General features: G+C 37.5%; 1 protein-coding gene across 2 annotated transcripts in view; it reads left to right on the top strand.

The window, feature by feature from the left end:
• LOC114931180 (fibroblast growth factor 18) overlaps positions 1 to 25,462 on the top strand; it is a 111,799-nt gene that overhangs the window by 38,455 nt on the left and 47,882 nt on the right. The window contains exon 1 of one of the 2 annotated variants that reach the window (XM_085489235.1): positions 13,343 to 14,261. The exons of the other annotated variant lie outside the window; for it this stretch is intronic. Coding sequence (XP_085345361.1) covers positions 14,245 to 14,261 — 17 coding nt within the window. The 5' untranslated portion in view covers positions 13,343 to 14,244. Of the gene's footprint in view, positions 1 to 13,342; positions 14,262 to 25,462 lie in introns of those variants that run through there. 2 annotated transcript variants of the gene reach the window in all.

Raw genomic sequence — 25,462 nt, 5'->3', positions numbered from 1 at the left:
ACAATATTTTTTCCTCGTGAATGCGAAAGAATGGAATGTCGATTGGTATCACCGGAAGTCTGATGACCAATGACTGGTCTCGTACAACAGCGCGCGCGTATACAGGTGTCTGCACGCTGTTATTACGCCACGTGAAAGTATAGAGTTGCCGCGGGAGAATAAATATAGGCGTACCTTTATTAATACAACACACAGCCATAATTTATTTACGGTTGCGACCATTTTTGCACTGTATATACCATTCGTTCATACAGTGATATCGAAGCTTTCCTAGAAATTTCGCCGGCTCCGGAAGTCCCATATTACTCATGAATAATACATGGAAATTTCGCCTAAGAAACGTTTCGCTTAATTGAACGTGCGCCTGCATATAGGACTTAGGTCCAATCGTCTAATGCGAACAGCTTGAATAAGATATTTTATCGAATAAATAAATAAACATTTTTAATTTTTATATTTTTATGTTTTTATATTTCTAGATGTAACGATACGCACAATAATTTATGAAAAATGAAAAGAAATATAATAGGAAAAAAGAAAGAAAAATATTTAAAATATTCTATACAAATTTCAAAGATTAATGAGGCAAAATGTTATGATGTATTATTTACGGATATATTTGCGTGTATCTGCAATTTTGAATTAATTTAGTGCCTCTCGCATATAGACAAAGCGCGTGCATTTAATTTCGCATTTCTGGATGACAGCGAGACCGATTCCGCGAAAATGGCGAAGAATATTTTTCGCCAGTGCTCCCGGCACGAACGGATGGCGACTATCGGGAAGAAGTCGGACAGTGTGCTTATGCAAACACTTTTAACCGAACGTTCGTGTCGACTCGCGTCGAGCTGTATCTCTGTGAAGAGAGAACTCCTTTTCCCCAGCCTCTTCGTTGTAGCCTCCTTGTGTTTGTCTACGCTCGTATTTGCCCGACGCATTCCACTGTCGCTCGCGTTGCACCGGCGCAATCAGTTATGGCTGTGGCGATTCGCTGCGCTTTGTAGATTATCGCTGTCTCCAAGATATACCTTAAAATGTTTTAGTCATACCAAAATGTAATGTTTCTTCTGGCTTGATTAATTTTACTATTATATTACGGAATAAATTATTAAATACTAATAATTTAAATAAATAGTAAATAAGAAATCATTTAAATACCGTTGTAATATTCTTTTTTCATAAAACAGTGATGTAATATATCATATGAGAGAAAATTATTTATTCTATTTATATTTATACGTGTATCAATATATATATATATGTGTAGATACTCGTGTGGAACATGTGTCAAGCTGGATTAAAACGGCGATGAAACACGAGGAAGCTTGTAGTTGACAAAGGGTGCAAAAAATAAAAATCCACTTTTACCAATCACGTGGATCGCAACACGTCGCAAACGCCTGCCGGACATCGTCGCATGATTGCGTGTGCGTGAATATGCGTGCGGGAAGCAAAGGGGATGTCCTAAGATTTGTCACTGTTGCGGACCGCTTGGCAGCGATAATGTTCGCAAGACGGATCGGTCTCGGTTTGCTGAACTTAACCATCTATATATTTGATGTCTACATATTTGCTGACAAGATCGGATCCACACGATACTCTTTAACTAACCACCAATCGACATCGTTAACGATACATTCCTTCGCTAATCGCGGACAATTTGGCAAGAAACTCGAGTTTCTTAAATAATTATAGCTCATTCGGATTTTAATAGCATGTTTCTTCCCTGTTCACTTTCATTTCTAGTTCATTAGATATATTCGCGTAAGCATTTCAATATATACATATTAATATTTTATATAGAGCGCAATATTTTATATGCAGTTCTAAAATAGTTGAAAGGAAAACGAAAAAAAAGGGAGAGAGAGAGATATCTTAGAAATAGATATTTAAGAAAAGTTTTCTCATATGTTTAAGAGCGAAATAGATTTTATATAAGAGAGAAAAAGACACACATACGCTATGTAGAAAGCTTCTATTCCTGTCGGTTTTTTGTACTTTTAGCATCCTGGAATAGCTATCGAATATGAGTAGTGATTGTATTTCTAGTACCGGCTCCTTTCGATATGACGGAGGTAAGGTCAGGAAAATTGGGACGTTAGAAAACGTAATATCGGCTTGTGTGAACAATCCTGTACTTATTGATTCGTTGCACAAAGTCTCTGTTACACCGCCGCGGTTGACACTACTCTACATCGAGGATTAATTCAGAATAACATCGGCGATAACAGCTTTAATCTTAGCCGTGGCCGATATTGGTCGAGTGTTGGTTTATCGATACGAAACGGTTGGGTGGCGCTTGACATTACGAGAATCGTTCTAGTGAATATTATTCATTCGCTCAATGGATTTCAAGAAGTCTATCGACGAATAACGAGAACATTTTATTGCCATTCGAGATAAAATATAATGATCGCATCCTATTTTGCCAAGAAGTACAATATGCATTCGTACGTCCTGAATTATACACACTATGTTATTTTGAAAATATTATCTATATTATCTATGATTGATTTCGATAAGAATCGATTATTATCGATTTTGTGAAATTAGGTCAATCAATTCCAGAAATTTGCGTAATAATTAATAAAGAGTTGTGTTTTAACAAACACAAATATAGGATTGACTTTATCAAAAAGAATGGCATATTTGAAATATTTTCTACTCTAAATAAAAATAAGATTATCATTGTGAATTAAAAATAGGTCAAGAATAAAATGATCACATAAACGTTACTTTGTGTGTATGTATGTACGCACAGCAGTATGTATCCGATAAACATAAATCATAAAAATACTATAATAGCAGGAAATTAGTACTTCCATTATAATTCTTCACGGTTGATCGAAGATTCGATTAGCATTTAATAGTATAGAGCTATTTATATCTTATTGTTAGCGTTATATCTACATGAGAATGTAGTGTCATCGTTGCGGTCCTAATTTATTTTCGTCAACAAATTTATTATTATATACCACAGAAAATTTTTAAACCTATATGCGAAGAATTCATGAAATGTTTTAGGATAGATATAATTATGAGATCATTTTTTATTTCATAGGTTTCATTGGTTTTCGATCTCTGAATATGCAATATTCTCAAAAAGTTTTTTCTGAAATCTTTTTTTGTAAAAGAATTGTAATAGTATTTTGTCAGTTTTTTATTTGTATAAGAGATTATTTCGATTACTAATCAGATATCACCTATTTTAAACGTTTATTTAGACGATGCAATCTTATTCATTAATTAATATAAAAAATTTTCTGGCTCTACTTCTTCACTTCAAATATATTAGTCAAATAATCAGCAAAATTTTTATCTAATTTGAAAATTTTATCGAAAAATTATAATTTTATTGAAGATATCATTTATTTGCGATGTCATTTAATTTATCTAATACATCTAATAATCGAGATGCTCATTAATTAAAGATTGTCAGTCTCTCATGGTTTACACACATACATACACACAATACTAGCATGATAAATCAGTCTTGAAAGCCAGCATGAGAGATATCTGGCGCTTGCGTAAAACGGAATGGTGTGCGTATATATCAAAGCCTTTAACCGCGCACGCATCTTCAGTGCTTTGGTCGCTTCATCGACACGTGGGGTACCGCGTATCGATACATGGACTCCAGTAACCTTCGCGCGACTGACCACGTGGTCGAATGTGATGAATCAAATCCGCAACAACGGCGCTTGCTCGCGAGAGTGTCGTCGGTCAAGCACGTACTTTCACGGTATAGACAGTATACGTGTCGATAAATCAGTGTTATTGTATAATTTTAATTAATGATTACATGTGCAGCACAAACTGCAAACATTCCGTTCCGCAATTAATCGGTAATAAAGAGGCATAAAGTATACGTAATAGTGAGTGAAAAGAAAGAAACATCTACTGCAATCATGTTTCTTATTATGTTCTTTGATATTATAATTTTTAGCAATATGTGCCAATACGATAATTTTTTTACAATCATTTTTCATATTTAATTGTATATATATATATATATGATTAATAATAAATAATTTTCTTTTATATTTGACATATGATATACTAAGTGCGTAAAAAAAGATTAATTAATTTTGCATCAATACCCATTTTTTTTAATTAAGTAATGTTTTTAATTTTTTATATACACATTATTAGTAAAATATTTCTATTTCTTGATACGGTATAAAAATTAATATCTTTGTTAAATATGATTGATGATGAATGTAATGCGAGCATACGTCATTGATGTTATTTTTAGTAATTCTTCTCGTCATTGGATTTCATCGTGCGACATAGATAGGATTGCAATTTCTTGCATCATGCCAAGAGAGTATATGATATTTATTTTAATTCACATTTCCATCCGATTTCTCGATATGATTTTCGAGACGATACAAATTTTATAGCTTTTCCTCGTGTTCGCAGTCAAAAATAAAAGGGGAAAGCATTCGCGAATGCACGTATTGCGATGTCATATCGCAAATGCAACACAAGTCCGATGCACATCGCATGAGTATTCCGTCAATCGTATCTCGTAGAATATTCAATTAATACATAAGATATCACACAACGAAGGTTAGCGGGCACTGCATATAGGTATGTATGTGCAGATGTCTCGAATTATTTATTTAATCAACGAAGCTTTTATTATAAATATCGTATTGCATGTGCATATCTATACACGCTCAAATGTGCCATATGGCTTTCTTTATGCACAATATATAGATTTTATTATAGGTATGAATTAGAAGTCGTCACAATTTTCCATTTTGGATTGTACACAATTGTACGAATTAATTTAATCTGAAGTAACATATGCAATGCATTTATATCTTGTATCGAAATTTTTAAGCTTTAATCCTTAAAGGCTGATACCTAAATAAAAAAATAATCATATTCGTATAATTTGCCCGTTTTTTTTCTAATTTAATGCTTATGGTAAAAAATTATAAAACAATATTTTCAATTAAGATTGTGTAATTATCTTCGAGTGAAGACGATTCTAAACTTCGTGAATATTTCGGGTTTATAGTCTACGGTTCGATGATTGACGAAAGAATTTAAAATGCAGGAGAAGGCCGTGAATGGAAATCTTGTGGAGCTCGCCGCGCTTTCTGCGAACAGAAAATCCATTCACGCGTTCGCGGTCATTTAAACAACAAGAGGACAATCCGCCACTTGTCAAGGCGCCATTCTAACGCATCTATTACCCGTTTGCAGATATTACCTTCGTAAGTTAAAACTTGGTTTTCTTGGCGACGTTCCCGTGACATTTCATGTTATTCGCGTTCGTTTTCTACTTTTCGCGGAACTCCTCATCTTTAGACATATTCATAGATACAGCAAAAAAAGACAATCTTTAAAAAAAAAAGATTGATTAATAGTGAAAGCGAGAGATGCCATATTAGAAATGATTTGAATCAACAATAATATTTCGCTACGTACTTGTCATCGAATACAATGTTTGTATACTCGCGAATATGAAAATCATTGCTCATTTCTCTCGGTTACAAATTTTTGCCACGCGTGTGCATAAATTGCGCGCTTAAGAATGCGAAAAGCCTGAGCACCACTGCCCCGGGCCACACATGCAGTATTATTGTTGCAGAGTGGATCTCTCGTCTTCTCACGAGACGCAGTGTGTTGGTGTAGAGGCGCGAATGTTATTGCAACGGAAAGTTGTGGTGTCACAAAGCTGCGGTGGGTCCGCGTGGCGTTATAGCCGCCATCGCGGATCGCCTAAAAATCGCGTGGAATATATCGGCGAAACGTGTCCTTCTCATGTTACCCTGGCGCATATTATCAATCTTGATCGCCATGTAAATTCTCAAACGGGAAGATCGTAAGGCGCGAAGTAGCCAAGCTACACCGGTTGGCTACACTGCTGTTAGAGAGAGGCTTGAGTTTCAGGGGACCCCGGGGCCAGAGTACATAAAAAGAATTATTAAGCACTGAAAACCGCGTCGTTTACCCGCTTCGCATTCTTTTATGTTTATAGCTTACGTCTTCATTCGTTTCTCTCTCGTACGACTTTATTCAGCCGGCCGGACGCGCTCTTTCACTAGCTTTGTCCGTTTCTCGGAAGAATAGGGTCGTTCATACAGACTAAAGGAGTGAAGATTTATTGCGCGCTGGAAGATTCAATCATGTTGGGACATGTCGTAAGATATATTAAAGAAATAGTGTTCATCCGCGTTGTATAATTAATAAGAAATAATTCTTATCGTTCTTACATAGAATAGTACGAATGTTGATTTGAGAAATTTTCTCTACGTCTATATACTTTGAAAAAGGGAAGAGAAATCAGAATATATATCCGCTAATTCAGATAGTCAAGACACAGCTGCACCAATTGATTCAAAAGCATTATATATTACATTTCTTTTTAATTTTTCACCCAGTCCAATGTAAAACTTTTCATTTTCAATTTAAACTTTTTTTATTCAATATAATATGGATATTACTTCAAGAGTTAAGAATAAATTGCAGAATAAGTTAAAAGAATAGCGATATGTAATGATAAAACAATATGAGAAAAATCTCGGAAGTAAATTAATTAGTGGAGAAGTCTTGATTACGAAATTTGGAAATAACGTATTGGTCATTAAGTTTATGAACTTTGTGTAATTGATCAAAGTATATCTCGCTTCCGTCTGATTAACTTTATGTCGATTGGGGGAGTTTGCACGGGAGAGAATTTTCGTCCTCTGCCGTTTATTAATTCTCAAGCGACGTTGAAGTCAGCGCGAATGCGTGTTGGCAGCAGCGAGAATCCTTGACAAATTTGAAGATTGACGAAGGAATCTCGGGGGAGATTGTTGGTAATAATTTGAGGAACCGCGATAGACCACACAGGACCAGAGGGGTGTATCTCCTCGAAGGGTCCTGACTTCTGAGATGTAGGTATGTGTAAACCTTCTGGCACGTTACGGTGAAATAAAACGTTGAGCGTACCTGGCGTGCCTCCGTCCTCCACTTCCAGGTCCTCTCTCACGAATCCCGCGAGACACCGTCGACCCGTGCTTACGTTAATGGGACGGGCGCTATTATTTAATTCCACCAAATTGCCAGTCGGCCCACTCTCTGAAACAGGCGTAAAACCTAAAAATCTCCGTTCGGATCTCTCTTGTACTCCCGAATTCTTTCCGGGAGGAAAGGGAACAGAGACTCTTAAGACAAATAAAATCGGACTCGGTTCTCATCCCCTGTGCGATTATGAGGTTCATTAATTTTTTCCGCCTTCGTTAAAATTTTTACTAATTTATTCATGCCATAAATAAATTCATAGTATGATCACGTCCCACTAAATTTGTCGTAATAAGAAAATTTGTTTTTCAACATTTGATTCCAATAATCCTATATGCTTCTCGCGCGCGAATACCGGCCGCGTATGATTTCAAAGAACTTCCAATTGAATCATTCTGTCGCCCCTGCTGTCAGACTTACTTTCTACGATGATATACAAAAGGATCGGAGAGACGATCTCACCAGCTGGTAAACCTCGCGTCCATCTGGAGAAAGGAGTGATCGTTCTCGTCGGTATTGCGCAGCGAACGCGGGAGTTGAGTTACGTCGCGGTGTCGCACGCGAGAGCAAAGGGAACGGGGGAGAGGAGAAAACGTATTAAAAGGGCATAAGAGAGCGGGCCGCGACCGCAAACTGATTAAATGCGGTCTGCGCAGGCCGCGCCGCGGGACTTAATACGAGCCGTCATGTAAGCTACACGGGGCCCGAAGGGGACCCGTATGACGCGCGCCTACTATACACGACACTCTCCACGTGGTCTCTGCTTCTCGGTCTCTTTGAACCAGTTTCTCTCCCTTCGTGTTTAACGCGCGCGTTTTGCGGCCGCCGCCAGCGGCTCGGAAAGAAATTGTTTCTCGCATCTATACTACCTTATTGAAAACGAACGCTTTCGTAATCCGCGAAATCTTACGTAAACGCATGTATAGAAAATGGCACCTATATATGTATCTAATAATATGTACATATATATTGTCGAGTGTATAGGATTCCCTTTATTTCATGCACGCATCTATGACTTAATATGTATGGTATATGTCAGCTATTCGTATCGATGTAAAAGTGTGGCACGTATGCATTACAGTCTTGTAACATTTTCTTTATTATATGTCAAGAGGAAAGTTTTGCAACGCTTTTTCATGTTCTCGCGTTCTTGCATCGTGATAATAGCACCGTCCATTTTTTTCTACTAAGCAATTTAGACGCACGCGCGCGTGATAAGATATAACAATATCTCTAGAATAGATACATTTTTGAAAAATATATATTTGCTCATCAAAGCAGAAAATCGAACATGAATATTTATCAAAAGATAGATTGCACTTTAGATACATGCTGCACACAAAATAACAATTGAGAATTCTTAATTTATTTGGGTATTGCGTGTCTGAACGTGTTGACAACTGACAATGAGATGTCTGACGAATATCAAGCGAAGATAAATGTATTAAAGTCACAACGTATGATTGGCACAAAGTCTACAATCTGTGACAGCGATGACTCGTAATAACATTTCGTGAATAGCTATACGGGCACAGTTTAGAAGATAAACAGTTTTGGTTGGAAGTATGTCCATCGACAGAGAGATATTCATACTCACACATCGCGTTCCGGATATAATTTTACGTTAATATATTGCTTATCTTTCATAAAAAATACATTTAATATCTCTTTAATATGATTCTTTGCTTTTTCAAGCAACGATTTCACATTGATTGAATAAATTTTCTATTAATTTTTAATATTTTCTGATTATGCAAATTTACAGTTATAAAATATATCATCCGCACGTCGTCTTTAAAAAGAAAGGAAAAAAAATATTTCTCCGATATCTCGTTCACACAGTTGATGCCGAGCGAAATAAGTCGCGATTTGTTACGTCCTAAAACTGGTCGCAGGTTGCAAGCAGGTAGCAGATTGCCACGAGAGTGACTAATTGGTACGCACAGACTGCAATCTGCAGCCTGGTAAGTTTGTGACAAATAGAGGTAGAGAAAAGCGCGCAACGTTTGTGACATAACGAACCGCTTAAAATGTCTTTCTGTCTACATAAGACTTATCGTATCAATTATTCACCGACGTAATAAATACGACGCGTATTTTAGAACATCCGTGATGTTTATGGAGATGTAGGCATTATTACATTGACCGTCTCATCAATCATTGTATCTGTAGTTGAGTATTTCTCTTTTTTTACGTGAATTAATAAATTGCGAGGTAATAGAGAAATATTATAAGAAAAAGAAATTATATAGATGAAAGAAAATGAAATGATTACTCTAATAATAGGAAGACATTATTAGTTAATATTCAACGTAATATTTAATGCAAAAATCTATATTAATTCTTAATTCCAAGTTGATAATCTATATTAATATTTTATGTGAAACTTTATATTAATCGCGCGATAATAATGTTATTAACTATAAAATATTTCTGCGAGCCAATAGTTAGAATGTTGAACTCTGGACTCAATGCAGATTTTCCAAAAATACATCGCGAACGAGCTGCAATCACAGTCCGGCTGATTATCATATACATACAGTAACATAGCTCTAACATATGGTCGATAAAATGATACGCGAGTCGCATTATTTTTTTTTTTATATGCATAGAAAAGCATTACTCGTGATATTGCGGTGATTCGAATCCCCTGAGATTATAACGTTAATTAGCAACGATTAATCGTCGACTACCTGCAAGCGATCTCGTGGAATTCGGAACGTTTGATCTTTTTTAAAACACGCGCTGTTCACCGCAGTCAGGTCTAATAAAGACTTCGTGTATGCGGACTCATTCGTTTCGGAGTCGACTAAAAATAGAAGAAAAAGAGGGAGGAAGGAAGGGGCGAGGGAGAGGATATTTCAATGCATGACCGTGTCATTGGTTACTCATAGCGTCGAAGAGTTCGAGGATGTGGACAGCTCCTGCGGACGATTCGTCATCCGAGCAGATCATGAGTGACGATTATATCAATCTAATTTACATTTGCGTGAGCTTCGTTTTAAATAAGAAGAGACGTTCTTTCGGCGTCGTGCTTAATCAACTCTCTTGCCTCGCGAGAAAAAGAGAGAGAGAGAGCTTCGGGCAATTAATCCGATCATTTATCAAAGATTAACACGCGACCATTGTCTCTCTCTCTCTCTCTCTCTCTCTTCAATGATTCGATTGATTCGTTGTCAGATGAAGGTCAAGCTGATGTCGAAACAGAGATCGTTCTAAGTCTCTTGGAGCATATATAAATCTCGTAGCTTCTACATTGAAATCGAGGATTTCACGTGGAGTAACGTGATGTGATCTTCTCTGAAAAACGTTGACCGTAGAAGTAAAAGCATCTTCTCAGCCTCTCAGCGAGATTTCCGCCCCGACTAGCGAACAAAGGTCGTAGCCCATTGTTCTATGATTTACGCTAGTGTCGGACCTCAGGTATCTCGAAGTAGGTTTCTGAATTTTACCGGCAACCGACACTTGTCGCCATTGATAATTAAGCGAACATCCCGAATTCACCCTCGCTTCTCTCTTCCTCTCTTTCTTTCCTTCTCTGTCTTTTTTCTTCCTCAATATGCCAATAGATTGTCACTCGTTTCTCTTTCTGTTAATGTATGTGTGTATGTGTGTGTGAAACGAATTCCTTTAGAATAGCTTCTAAAAGATGCAACTTATAAGGGTAGGTGTAGGTAGCCCAACACAGATGGTATAGATTAATTCAGATAGGTAGGAAGCGCTTTGTACAGATCAAATTTACCGACAATCAGGACCGTATACATCGGTGGTATCACTAACAAATTTTCGCTATTATCGGAATGTTAAAGTTTCCTCGGAATAAATTTGATTTTAGTTTGAAATAAAACACCCACATACATTATTTCAATTTTTTTACATCAGATTATATATACTTTAATATAATTGTAATTTTTTTCTCTATTAAAATATAATAAAATAAATGTTTAAGTTTATATGAAATAAATGTTGAAGGCTTCGGTTATGCAAGGTCGTAAATTTTGTGTGCGAAAGAAAATTTTACCTCGAGTGTATCTCGAAGGGTCATTGTCGAAGTACGGCCCTAAAAGGCGCCACTCTCCCACGCAATGCCCACGTTGACGTTCGATGAATTAGACCACTTGGAGTAAGATTTGGCGACATGCAGTCGGAATTTTAGGAAATAGCCGAAAAGGGACGGCGGAACTGAATCTCATAAAATATAAAATGACGAGACCCTTTATGCTCAATTATCGGTTAACGCCCAGCGCGAGCGGAAACAAATTAAAGCAGCAGTCTGGAAATTAATTAATTGTCGCTTTTTATTAAATACTTTTAAATTATTTAAAAGTATTTAATAAAATATTAATATTCAATGTTACATGAAATTTATATCGCGTCGTATATTTTTTCGACAGACATTAATTTTATAACGTGTTTTTATACAAAATTAATATCTTCTCAAAGATAAGGTTCGCGCGATATTTTTCCATCAATTTCGAAGTTTCAGCACATTTCAATAAATAAGAAATTGAATACGCGATATCTCGTTGAAAGACTACGAAGGAATGAACTGCAAAAGACAATTTGATCGCTTGCATCCCTCGCACCCCTTCGACACCGACACTTTAGTTATCACGATACTATTAAAGGAACGTGTTATACAAAACGTTCTACAGTGCGGACTACTATCGCTGGCTATCTACACGCTGGCGGGCATCATCTCGTGTGTTGAAACCGTGTTGAACATGCATATTTAATAGTGCAGCGTAAGCAGAGAGCGCAGGAACGCGCATTGCTCGGTTGGCGCAGTCGTTGATTTCCTTACAGCTATCAAGGCGAAACGAGCGAGCCAATGCGATGACAACGGCGCGTCAGGAATTAATCGGCGCGCGAGATTGATAATTAATTATCTCGTTGTGCCGGGCCACCGGGCGTTCGCGACATTCTCCGTCATCAGTGCCTCGCTCTCTCACTCTCTCTCTCTCTCGCGTCGCGGAGAGATGTGAGTTGCACATCTTCGAGCGAATCTTTTTTTTTATTCTTTTTTTCCTTTTACGTGCCGTCTCTTCGCCGCGCTGCCTCCTCGTTCGTCTCGTTATGGAACGCGAAATCCGAAATGCGTATTCCGCGAAAGAGTCCTTGAGTGCCTCGTGTGAATGGTGCAACATTCATTGAAATATATTAAAATAATAAGTGTGTGTTCTCGCGCGGTTCAACTCACTCTTAGAAAAACAAACTCTCGGCTTTCGCGTGCGGATTACGCAATCGAAACGCTCGTCACCCGCGTCGATGCGAAGAGAAGTATTGGAATATATACACGCCTTGTACCGTAATTTATATACCGCCTGGCCGTCACACATCCCGGCGGCGAAATGAAAGTAATAAAAAGAGATAAATAAATCGCGTCGATATCTGCGTGCACTTTCGATCCGCGGATTGTCAGTCCGTTTATGAAGTGACCTTTAAGTTTTATTGTGCGTTGAATGCGTGTGTGTGTTGCGTGATGGTTCGAAAATGCGAATGTTCGGAAACAGGCGCGAGGATGCGTCAGGATGCTGGAGAAACGGCGGGAAGAATAATTCCGCAAGAGCGAGGAGTATCTTGAGAAATATTCTGGAGAACAAAAATATGTGGGGCCAGCAACATTTGCGCCGACTGTCGCATAGAGAGAATGCAATAACAACGTTCCCCAAAGTGCTATTTTATCAGAAGTATTGAAAAGATGATTAATAACCTGCCGAAAATATATACTGATAACAATTTAAAAATAGCAAATTGTCACGTTGCAATTTTCGAGTGGTAGCAGATGGTATTCGTCAAAATTCGGATATAAAATCGAATGAACTTTCGGTAAATGCATTTTTATTAATGCAACAAATTATTCAAATTTTCTCTCGCGTTAGATTATGAATGAAAAAAATCTGAAAATGCACACAGATAATTATTCAAAGACATATATAATAGGATTAAAATATGACAAGTAGTTTTGCATCCGCGATGCTATTTCTAAAGCATCTGCAACCGGCGAAACGCGCAAAGATCGCCGCCACGTGTTGCTATGAAATCGCCGCAAATCTTATCACCGGGCAATCTAAAGCGCTTTCCATATCATTTCACTATATAAAAGAGAGCAGGATACACATAGGTACGGCAAGGTAGAAAAGTGCGTAAGGTAGAAAAGTAGATATTCAAACGAGAAGTGCACAGTACGTCGTCAGAGAGAGAAAGAGAGACAGAGAGAGAGAGTGGGGAAGAGAACATCGTCGAAATGGAGGGGCAGCCTCGTGTACCATACGAGTGGAGGGGTGGCACGAAAGGGGTGGGGGTACATTCTAAGCGAGCGGCCAGGTAAGCCGACGAGTCGACACTAGTGGGGCTGACTTGCGCGTCTTCGAGCCGTCGAGATACTCGGCGAGCTGCACAGCGGCACTGTTGTTGTATCGTACCGTCGTGCTACGTGTGTTACGGTCGTGTCCGTCACCGTCGTCGTGGTGTCACCGCGTTCCGCCATTCGGAGGACGCATCTGGAGAACGCACCCTCGCTCACTCTTGTCCCTCTGTCTCTCTTTCTCTAGCGCGCGCTAAGGAGGGTGCGATCGCTCCGGAAGGGCTGATCGCGCTGAGAGGAGCGCATTCTTCGCGCGCATTTTTCCGAGTACCTTCGAAGTCGGCCACGTTTGCACCCCCGCGTAGAAAGCGGAGCGGACTCTTTCGTGACGGTAGAACGCTGGCACCCTTCCAAGCCCGCGTAACGACTCGACGTACTACTGGCCACGTTGTCGTCGATGCTCGTCAGTCCTGAGAACACGTTGCGCTCGTTTCTCATTCAGTCATAGGGGTAGAATCGGCGTGCGAGGGATGTTTCGCGCGAATCGTTCGGATCTTGTGTTTCTGTCACGTTCTCGATAGTATCGGTGCAACTGTAGTGTAATGCAAGCAGTGCCGCGGATGCAATAGTGACGCGACGGTGAACATCGTCGAAGGTTGCTCCAGAACGACTCGGAGTTTTTTTTCGTCGCACCTGCTCGCGGTATCGAGTCGACGTAGTGCAGTATAACAATCTTTGTGTTTAAACAATCCAGTGTTATCGAGCGAAGGAATTGCAGTGTGATTCGAGTTGCAAGGAGACAAAGTGCGATAACGAGGAAGTCAGCGGCGTCGTTAGATGCGAGGATTTTAAAAGCAGCTCCCGGAGGCCAGCCCGACGCAATGCGTCGACGCTGCTGACGCAAACGCGCCTGGATGCGTCTCACTAACACGTGAGTGTTTCTTTAACATGAAAAAAATTAAGGGATAGAACGAGAATAGGGTTTTCGCGCAAATCTTTTTTTTAACATCGGATTATTCTCTCGATCGAGTCTCGTGTGAATCGATTGAGTTAAGATGATTCCGAGGGGATCGGATGAAAGAACGATCTCGGCATCTCCACCGCATTACACCGACACTTGAGTTCATGCATCCACTGAGGATCGTACACCCACGGGTATATCCACTTGTGACACAAATCCGTAAAAAAAAAAAAAAAAAAAAAAAAAATAATTATTCCCCGTATGGTTTGTGGCGGGGCCTGCGTGCTGCGTGCGGTGGCGGTGTTATTGTTATTATTGTTATCGGTGGTAGTAGTGGTCGCGCAAGTGCGCACGCGACGACGAAGGTGGGTGAATGATCCTGGCTCCGAGCTGACAAAGGTACTCGTACACGAATACTGGGATGACGTCCGCTTCGGATCACGCGGTTCCTTCACGATCTTGTCAATCCACGTCGTCTAACGCGGAACCAAATGTAAGTTCTTGCTTCCACACGCAGGGTCTCATCGCGATATATACGCTGACGTAGGCAGAGTTGTTTGTAAAAATTCACGTGCGCTCAGCGACGGATAAACGACGAGCTGTGAAAACGGCGAAGGCTTGTCAGGCAAAGTTGGAGCATACGCAATTCAATAATTTAATGGGTACACAGAGAGAATTTTCTTTTAAAATTTACCCTGAAAATCATAATCGTGGGACAATATGGTATTGAAGGAATTTCTCTGATTAATATTTATCACAATAGAAAATATTAATATCTACCACAATAAGATATAAAATATGTTCGACTAATTTTACTATGTACATTATTATAATATTTTTTATTGTGATAAATATTAATCAGAAAATCTCATAAAATTCTTCCAATACCATATTGTTCCACGACACCATGATTTTCAGAGTAAATTTAAAAAGTTCTCCGTGTAGGTTTAATAATCAGGCACCAATATATATATGTGTATATATATATATATATATCTTTATTTAAATTTATATATGTGGTATATGTATATATAACACGAATATTTTGATTGTAATGTACTTATTAATTTGCGTACTTATTAAATTACTTATGTTTTAATTTTCTTTAAAGAAGATAAGCTTCTCCCTCTGCTCTTACAGCTCACAGCTTATCGTTTGCGATGTTATGCACGTGTTTCTCGAGTAAACTCTTTGCTACAGTAACCACATTTTCGTTTTAAGATTTCATTTAGATTAAACATATATATCGATATACGTCGCGGATTTGTTTGAGATCGTTCATCGATTGAATTCTCTTGACGATAATATTATTAGTATTTTTAAAAAATGCGACCAGCAAATTTTGTTGGTCGAAAAACGTGCTTGATTTTAAGCTGAAGCATCTATACATAAACACGAAACAGATTGAAAAAAAAATAGTTTGTCGAATGAAGTAGGCTTTATCCGAAAAGAAAAACATTCATTCTAAGGCAAGGATTTTTTTGTGGAATTTTTCACCATCAGACAGGTATATAATGCGATGAGTGGACCCGAAAAATCGTGTCGATTTTAAAGCGCAGTTATGTTCAAATACGGTAAGAGACAAGTCGTACCTTGAACAGGTACGACAACGCTTGTATAACGGTATCCCTTATGAACGCAGTGTATGTTACTAGAATAGTTTAAGGGAGAAGATCGACTCTCTTCTCTCTTGGAGGTTCTTCCCTATTTAACAAAATCCGCCCTCTTCCGACAGTACAATCAATCTGCATCTTGCAGTTGTCTCGATATCCTTGAACGCGGTATTTTAATTTGCACGAAATGTCTGAAGGAGAAAAATCGAGCTTGCGTCTCTTTTAAAGTATCACTTTTAATTTATTTGCACTGCTCTTGCTGCATAACGGTTTCGAACAGCGGTGCTCAACCAACCCTTTGTCCATATTGGACCAGTAACCCCTACAGATGAGCGTAACCGACAGGACCTTGACACGATTTGCAGTCGGCTAACGAAAAGCTATACTCGACTATACCCTTTCAAGCCAACGGTTATTCACGTTAGGTAGGGGAATTCACGCGTGATTTCATGGTGCTGCATACACGCCATTTGCGGCTTGTGTATGCATTCAATTCAGCTTTATACATCACATGATCTTTATTTCTCTATTCTGCTCTTGAATTCTATTCTTCAATACATAATTAAATTTTTTATTATAACATAATGACATGCTACATATTCGTCTGTCAATGATTTTGATCTCATAATTATTAATCGTCTTTGTGAAAATTTAATATTCCAGTACGAATTAAAAATATACACTCTAATTAGTCTATAATATTAATCTAATCCAATTTAATTGCGCTATTACTGCTAATTTTTCCGACAAAGTTTATCAGCGATTCTCAACTTCTATTATAAACAACGAGAGAATTCAATATATATTGTAAATCTAAACTTCACATATTCGCCTATAAATGTACGAACTAAAAAATATCAACTGGACTTTCGAATCATTAAGTGGGACATTCCGATTTATCAGCAATCTGCGCGAATAAGTTTTGATTTTATATAGGCGACACACTGTCGCAACAAATCGTATTCTGCTCTCCAGATCGAAACTGATCAATCTAGGAAGACGAAGACCGAGAGAGATCGTTTACTTTTTTTATCGAATAAACACTCGATCATTCGGAATTCCGCCACTTTGACGATTATCGGGAGGCCGCAACTTGTCAGCGAGAAAATCAGATGACACGTCTGTGATAACGAAGCATATTTTAGATAAGGAAAACGCATAATTAAAATACTTTTCGGATGAGCCCCGCATGATTAAGCAACGATATATATTCAATCTCAAAGTTCTTTGCTCCTCCCACGCAATCGTTATATTTGGTCAATCGTTGCAAACTGATTAAAAGTTTCTTTCATAAAATTGATGATAAATTGTCAATCGTGCGCCCGAGCATTTTTATTTGTCTCATAAAATTATATCGTAGATTTTGGCATTATTATCATCCGCAATTTTCTCATTATCTGCATTTCGATTTAGTCTGTTGCTGATTCTTATAATTTCTGGCATTTTTATTCATAGAAAAAAGAGCACGCGGCACACGCAGAACAATATAACGCGTGTAACGGGGATCATTCATTTTGCACTATGAATTGCGAGAATTATCCCCTTTCGATTCGAATGACAGCATTCGTTGCGCCGTATAGTCATATATGTCTCGCGATTCTGGAACCTTTCACGACTCGTTGGCTTTTATCGAATTTCTTGTCATTAATGGGTGGGCGACTTTTGTCCACCCTACATTTATTGGATAGGCACAATGAGTTTCGAAGAAATTAACCAGTTGAATTCTCTTACTCACTTGCTCTGCGATTTTTTAATTTTTTTTCACGATCTCGATATTGAATTTACTTTATATCTTTTATGAATGAAAAGATAATGGTGCTTTATCGCCGCACGAAAATTAGCATTAACGCTTCATGAGAAATCCTTGCGAATTTTTTCTCGTGGAGCAGCAGCTCATCGAATAATGACACCGAATAACAAAGCTCCGACTTACGTTACGACGCGCAAACATTTTAAATCCCCGACGAAGCGTGTGCTAACATGAATAATAAACGAACATAGGAAAGATTTTAGCGGGGCCGATGACTGCACATAATGCATTTTGGTCTAATCTTAGATATCGTTAAAGAATGTCCATGACACAGACATTTTAAGTTTGATCGTACTATTTTTTCTTTTTGTAAAAAACTTCTAAAGATTTTGCGAACTAAATCATCACGTATATTTCGACAGCATATATACAGATGAATTCATTTTTTTTACACAAGTATAGATATTGTAATATTTATGTTTGAGAAAAAACAAACACTGCATAATTTTGCTGTTTATATATTGTAAATTATTCTTAACCGTTTTTTTGCATACGTGAATATTTCTCATAAATTATTTAACAAGAAAGGAATGTTTAAAAAAACGTTAAGAACAAGAAAAAATCTAAAAATTCTTTTGTGAAGAATATTTCGATTCTTCAAAATTTACACATTCGTAGAAGTCTTATATATTAATAAAGATTAAACAAGAACTAAAATGGAATGTAAAAGTGGCAGGATACGCTCATTTTGATTACTGTTATATGTGTTGATTGTAATGATATACCGAATAGCATCTATACATAGGTGAGCGCAAGTAAAATTTAATCGGAAAAGACAAGATCGCGGTAATAATATTATCTATCTTGTGTCATAGTTAGTTGATATTGAATACTATTGCGATATATTTTATAGAACAAATAGATTATATATCTATGCATAAAGTCCTTGAGCTCTTTTTATTAGTTTAATACTAAAATCAGATTCATAAAATGAATGGTTTTTTATTTCTTATATAAAGCTGAATTTTAATGTATCTTTTTGATTATCACAGATAAGAAAAAATAACAAATTTTGTTTATTTTGCCTACATTTGCTTTAATCTTATTGTTAATTAAAATCATATCTCGCGAGTAAAAATATCATTAAAGTAACACGAATATGTATTAAACGCTTATCTCAAATGCGTAGGTAACTTTGTAGATCTTGCATGTAATATCGCTTTTGAACAAATACTTTAACAGTGTTTAAGAACGGATATTCCCAATTAATTTATTCGTTATATGAATATTCGTTATCACATATTATAATCGATTATTAAATAATTAATGATACATAATATTATTAATTATATACATAATCAATTAATAATGAATTAATGTTATTTATATTTATTCATTTTATAAATAATGAATTTTTTATTGCATCTTGTTTTTAAAATATTTTTTGAATTTTTTGAAATTGCATTTATTTTTTACAAAACTTAACAAAAGATCGATGTTTGGATATTATCGAATGGGAGACGCACATTTTAACGCGTTTAACATAAGTAGGCTAGTTAACGACCAAGAGAGCGAACGTGATTTTCCTAGCAGCCTCTTATCGGTAATTTGGTCAATTACTAAGCACGATAACGTGTTAAGTAGAGGCATTCGTTTACAAGCAGAACTGCCCTGCGATTATGGCAGGTACAATATCTATATATTGTAAGTATAGTACCTTCGATTCGTTCAACTACTTCGAAGTAATAATGTGCATGCGTTACTTACACTGATTGGAGTTCTTAATAATGATACGATTTTTATATATTACTGTTGTTATTTGGAAGCTTGTTCTTGATTTTTCTAAAATTCTTTATTTTTATTAGAGGTTTAAAATTTAAATTATATTGTTACATATTGTATTTTTATTCATAATTTAGATCCTTTTTTATATATCAATTTATATAAAATGTAAAAATATTGCAATTTTTATTAAAGCTTCAGAGTTTACTTTCTTTTAAATTAATACATCAATTTAATCTTGCTATCTTGTTACAATGAAAGTCCAAACGGTTTAACGACGTGGAAATTATCAGCAATCGTGACAGATCTGATCGAACGACAAATACATCATGAAGGTAATATAACGCCCCACGTATATATCGTGTACGTGTATATAAAAGTCTGGTACTACTCTCTCTCTTTCTCTCTGTACTCATTCTTTCGGTTCGTATGGGGAATTGCTTGGAAGCCTAGCAGAATCAAATATGTACGTATAATTCACTGTGTATAACCTGTGATAACACCTGTTATGACTTGCATCGAAATCGATATTTAAGAGAAATTGCAATCGTAGATACATATATGTGAAGTCACCTTCTTACACAGTAGACAGACGAGAAATATTTTCACTGCATTTGTGTATATATATCGAGACATCCTACAATCTTCGTAGGTGTTAGCAGTTCAAACATTGACATGAATGACTGTGGACGGTGTATGCTTTTTTCTACTCGACAATAAATATATTTAAAAAAAGGTCAGTCTCTCTCTCTCTCTCTTTGTACAAATTCAAATTTAAGGGCTTATTTATCGATGATTTTTTGTTGGCTCTAAAATTTCTCGTGCATTTATTTTAAATAATAAACAAATAAATAAATATAAAAGATCTATGTTACAATTAAGACTCTAACACTTTGAATAATAATAACAACACGCGTAAAAAACAATTACTTTTATTTAGCATAATCTTTTAAAAAAAATGCAGCTAATTGTCTATTGGTGTATTTTATCTTGTGTGCGAAGATGCATACTGTTATCGTATACTTTCGAAGAACCGTACGGACGATCACGCGTGCCAGTTAATTTGTTCGTGCTTCGTGCGTGGTAGTCGGTGCTAGGTCCTTCTCCTCGGTCGGATTGAGTTCTAAGCTCGAGGCAAAGATCTCGAGACCGCGCCCTCTCTCCTTCCTCTTCATGACATGCGGACGTGGTGGCGACCGTACGCTACCACTGCTATTAGGTAGCTGCGGGTAAAAGCAATGCGCTGGCTCAGGAACATTTCTACATCCGGTGTACGTTACGGGACATAAGCCGAACGGGTATCAAGTGACGTCTAATCCCTTGAAATTGCGTATTCTCCCCGTTCTCGCGGAAGGAGAGAGAGACGGGAGTTTTGCTTATGGGGACGAGTGTTCCTGTATGCTCGTCTCTCATAAATTACTTGGACTATCAGGTTATCTGAACGGTATAAGTAACATTTACCTATATTCAATAATATATGTAAAGATGCTTTTCCTGTATTCGCACTATTTATAATTTAGAATAAGAACAACTAATTAAAATTATCAAACAAATAGTAAATGTCTGAAATAATATATTTCTATGGTATATTATATTTAGTACAAATATATTTAATCGAGATCTACGTGTAATAATTAAAAAACATTGCGACCTCGTTTTTGCAAGAAAATATAGGAAAATCGGTTATTCCCGCTTATTAATACATCTGTTTTAAATGCGGTAGAAGATCGATCAGCTTAATACGAATATCGTGAATAATCTCTTTTGCCCTTTTTGAATATTTCTTTCCACGAACCTGCTTTTTATTTTACTATCTTCCGAGCGACTTGGTAAATCGATCGCGGTCATGACGTATTTATTCGGGGCATTCAACCGCAATTGAATTTGCAACCGGTGACAAAGTGTAAAGTCCACCATAATCGAAGAAGGAAGTAAATCGCGTGGACCGAAATCCATAAAGTCGTAAGGAATGATCGATGATCGTGGCCGAATCGACGCGACGGCCCGTTACCTTTTGCAAAAATCGAACGTGTATCGATCGCGATGTCTTTCTCTCAATGTAGTTTTTTCTCAGTGCACAATAATTGACAGAATCGTCTTTTTATACGATATATGCTATGTATATACGAAGTATACACACGACTCACGCGCTTTTTTTTATTACTATCTCTCGCGCACAAAATTCAATTTAAAAGACAACCGGTCGTTAACCGAATGAGCGAATCGCGTATCCAGACCGAGTTATTGCACTTTGATATCGCTTTTCTGGGAAATATCCAAGAATTTTGACCGCAGAAGAAACATACTGTTCCCCACGTGCGTATTCATTCATGTATATAATACACGTGCGTACGTGCATGTGCATGTGCATTTGTATTCGTTAAATACGCAAAAAAGGTCACATGTATATTTCACTTCTTCACCCTCGAAATATATGAAGATTAATGAAAACTGTTCATCTTTTTTTCCCTATGCGCTCGCATGGCAGAAAATTTGCGCTCATTGTTCTTCGATACGTGACAGAGAAACACAAAGCGTAATCGATTATTCTCCCCACTTATCATGATATTGTCCGGCTCGTTGTGCTATATAAGCAGAGCATTAGCCTAACGCTTAACTAAAAAAAAAAAAAAAAAAAAAAAAACTTTTATATCCTCTTTGGCGAATATTGTTTTCCATCGTTAAATTTTTTAATTACTCTTTTGGTTGGTTTTTGTAGGAGAAAAATGTATTTTTATATTTTATCTCTTTCTCTCTCGAGGCTCAAGCATACATAAGTAATTTTATTTCAATATGATTTGGACGATATATCTCCAAATCATATTTACTCTGGCATTCAATTTATTAAATAATCTATTTTTTTATGACAAAAAGGAAATTCAACGACTCAATGACTAAATATTTTTCATTTCTACATATTATGTTTAAAATTGCTCGCGAAAATTACTACGCGAATCATGAACTTTATATGAAAATGCAGCATAATTTTTGTCGGGATACTCTTTTATTAAGTTTTTACGCCGGTTCATCATGGTGTGAGAAACTGCTTACACGCGCGCACTTATCGCGTCTTCGTATCTAATAAGCTTTGGAAAGTTTGTAACATATATGGCAATTACGCTTACATGATAATTTTAATGCGATCACGAACATGCGACGATACCCGGTGTCGAAACGGAGCTACAAGCTACAAGACGAGCGGGTGTCTGAATCAAGAATCCGGTCAGTCAAGAAGACGAGCGGCGTAATGAGGATCATTTCGTCGCTCTAATAAATCAACTCTTTTCATTTCGCGCTGCGCGGATGCGCGCAGGTATGTACGAGGATCTCGGAAACTTAATCGCTCGCACGCGAAGAATAAATAGGGATACTTACGATATCTTGATACTACATCTCGATCCCATATTACGAGGAAGGTCTAATTATGAAGTTATTTTACATTGATAATTAAAGGGTTTTGTGGTAAATTGAGTATCGATTGGGTAGAGATAAAAAAATCTTATGCAGTTAATTTCGGATAGGCCTTTTAGCTGAAATTTAATTTGATACTGTCTTATACATCGCGAAATGATTGCTGTATACAATTAAAACATTGCACGCGGAGAAAAGTGATAATATATTAAATTAGATTTCCTTGAGAAAGAATATCCTTTTATAATGTTTTTGATAAAATTATGGATATTAGTGGTTCTCGATCAGTTTAAGTATTCTTAAAAAATGAGTCCTTTCTAAGAAGGATTGAATTGCTTCGGAGATTTCGAGCCCTTTATAATCACATGTTGCCGATCGGTCTTGTCATACACATCGCATCGCGTAATCTTTCATGCGATATATTCGAGTTTTTTTTTTTTTTAATCCTTTATGTCTCTGTTTCCACCTGCTCCGACATCTGTCCGTATCAAGTCGAGCTGATCTCGCTGGTTAAAACCAACATAGTAGTGACAAGGTGAGATAAAAGCGACGTGGTTGGGCGTTGTTCGTCACGGACCAAAGTAAATGATATCAGACGACGAGAACGTGTATTCACGGTGATTTCCAGTTTACGTATTATCGAACTTGTATAGACATCTGCTTGGTCGTTCCAAGTACGAGGACTAGGGATAAGAGGTTCGACGGTTGTAATTACCGGGGCTCCAATTAAAAAGTCAATCAGCCTGTTTCTCGGTGATCCGTTAGACAGATGAGAGGAACAGAGAGAGAGAGAGAGAGAAAACATTGTGTCGCGACGTGTAAGAATGAGAAATATTTATGGAAATTCTCAATAATATTTTACCGTGTTATTTGAAAGCATTATTGTCAATATAATTTCGAGTTGTATTATTATAAAAAAAATTATTTTAAATTAATTATGCCAATTAAATATTTGTTTTAATATCAATTTCTTATATCAATTTTGCGCACGATAATTGACTACGTACGCAGCCCTCGCAGCAAAACAATTCTGCGTTGTAAAATTTAACATTTGCATGGATGATTTATGACTGCGCCTATAAATTCTTCCGTTGTTTTACTAATTGGCTACGATTAACTGGCCGAGCAATTCGTGATGAGTTTGAATTCCATTTTGGTTCGTCGTAATAACGAGTTAGAGTGCTCGTAAAAGGGTTCGTTCGTTCTTGGATAGGTCGCGCACCCTCCATGAAGTGGGCGATATAAGGAACAGCTGTGTCCTCCAAAACGGCGTAAATCTCTTTCTCTTTTCTTCAGCTCAATTCCCGCCTCCCTCTATTTAGTTAGTATATCGTTAATGATCGTGTAAATCACAATGAACTGCCAAGTAACACGAATAGGACGGAAAGTTATGGATCGTCCAGATAAATCGACCGCCACCATGCGCGAGGATATAAGGGTAGACGACACAGGAATCATCGGCCCTCATATCCTCGTTACCAGGTCTGACGTCACTGGGTCTCTGGAGCTACCTAATGAGTGTCTTGGTGTAGGGACTTGCTTAGGCGGCAATTAACTTTTCTACCGTGGCTACGTAATGGCACGTCACGCTCGATGACAGGTACGCTGAGAATAAAATAGAGAGGCTGGACGAGTTAAGATTAGCGGTTAATTTGATGACGTTGAACGCTATAAAACTATCATCGCCTTACTCTCGCCGGAGACGTTTCAGTATTTTTTTTTTACAGCGTCTATTTCGTAATTGAAAGGGCAAGTGGACGAGAAGTAGGTTGATTTATAGATTACTGATTTTGAAATTGAATCCATTACGGTAATACGATTTATTATTGCATATAAATTAACTAAAAAATAGATTAAAATGTTACTGGAAAATTCGAAGAGAATCAATAAAAATGTAGCAATATTCCAAAGAGTAGCTTTCTTACATTATAAAGTACCTTTTTTTTTATTACAAAACTTTTTTTCATCGAGCTCTTTTTATGCGTTTGTTGTGAATAAAATTGAATTATACGCGCATATCGCTGGACGATGATGATGATGAGTGTTTAGCCGATAACTTTTGTCGAGCGGACACTTTTCGCAGTTAAAGACTACTCTATTCGCGAATGTCATCCGGCGTTAAAGTTCGCTCACGTATTATTTCCGTTCTCTTGCTTCTCTTTATCCGGGGACTGTGCCGGTCGGGTTATAACAATCTTCCATTATTGAGAGCCCTGTTTACAAATCGAACTCGGCGAGTTGATCGTGCGCGCCCAACCCACCGAGAACTCCCGAAAGAGCGGCGGCCATCGACTTTAGTTTAGAGTATTGCCACCACCGACGTCCACCCCCTCGAATCACCGTCGCCGTGCTAAAGTCTCCCTCCTGCTCTCTCGCCTCCGGGTCCAGGGAAGACTTCGAGTTTTCTCAAGTTTTCGGGCGCCGCCACCGCCATCGCCGCCACCGGGCAAACTTTATTCCGCTGACTTGTCGTGAGACCAGCAGCGCGTCTTGTTTTGTCCGCGTTTTCCCCTGGTCGGGCATCGAACTCGATACCCTGTACCACGTAACTTTTAAAGGAATGGGTGCTGCTGGGGTTGAAGAAGAAGCTAGTCTTTGCAGTTACCGTTAGGGTA

Source organism: Nylanderia fulva, unplaced genomic scaffold (genome assembly GCF_048542155.1).
Source record: "Nylanderia fulva isolate GAGA-0341 unplaced genomic scaffold, ASM4854215v1 Scaffold8, whole genome shotgun sequence".
Taxonomy (NCBI): domain Eukaryota; kingdom Metazoa; phylum Arthropoda; class Insecta; order Hymenoptera; family Formicidae; genus Nylanderia; species Nylanderia fulva.
The sequence above is the reverse complement of the archived record's forward strand: the minus strand, read 5'-3'. Positions and strand labels throughout refer to the sequence as shown.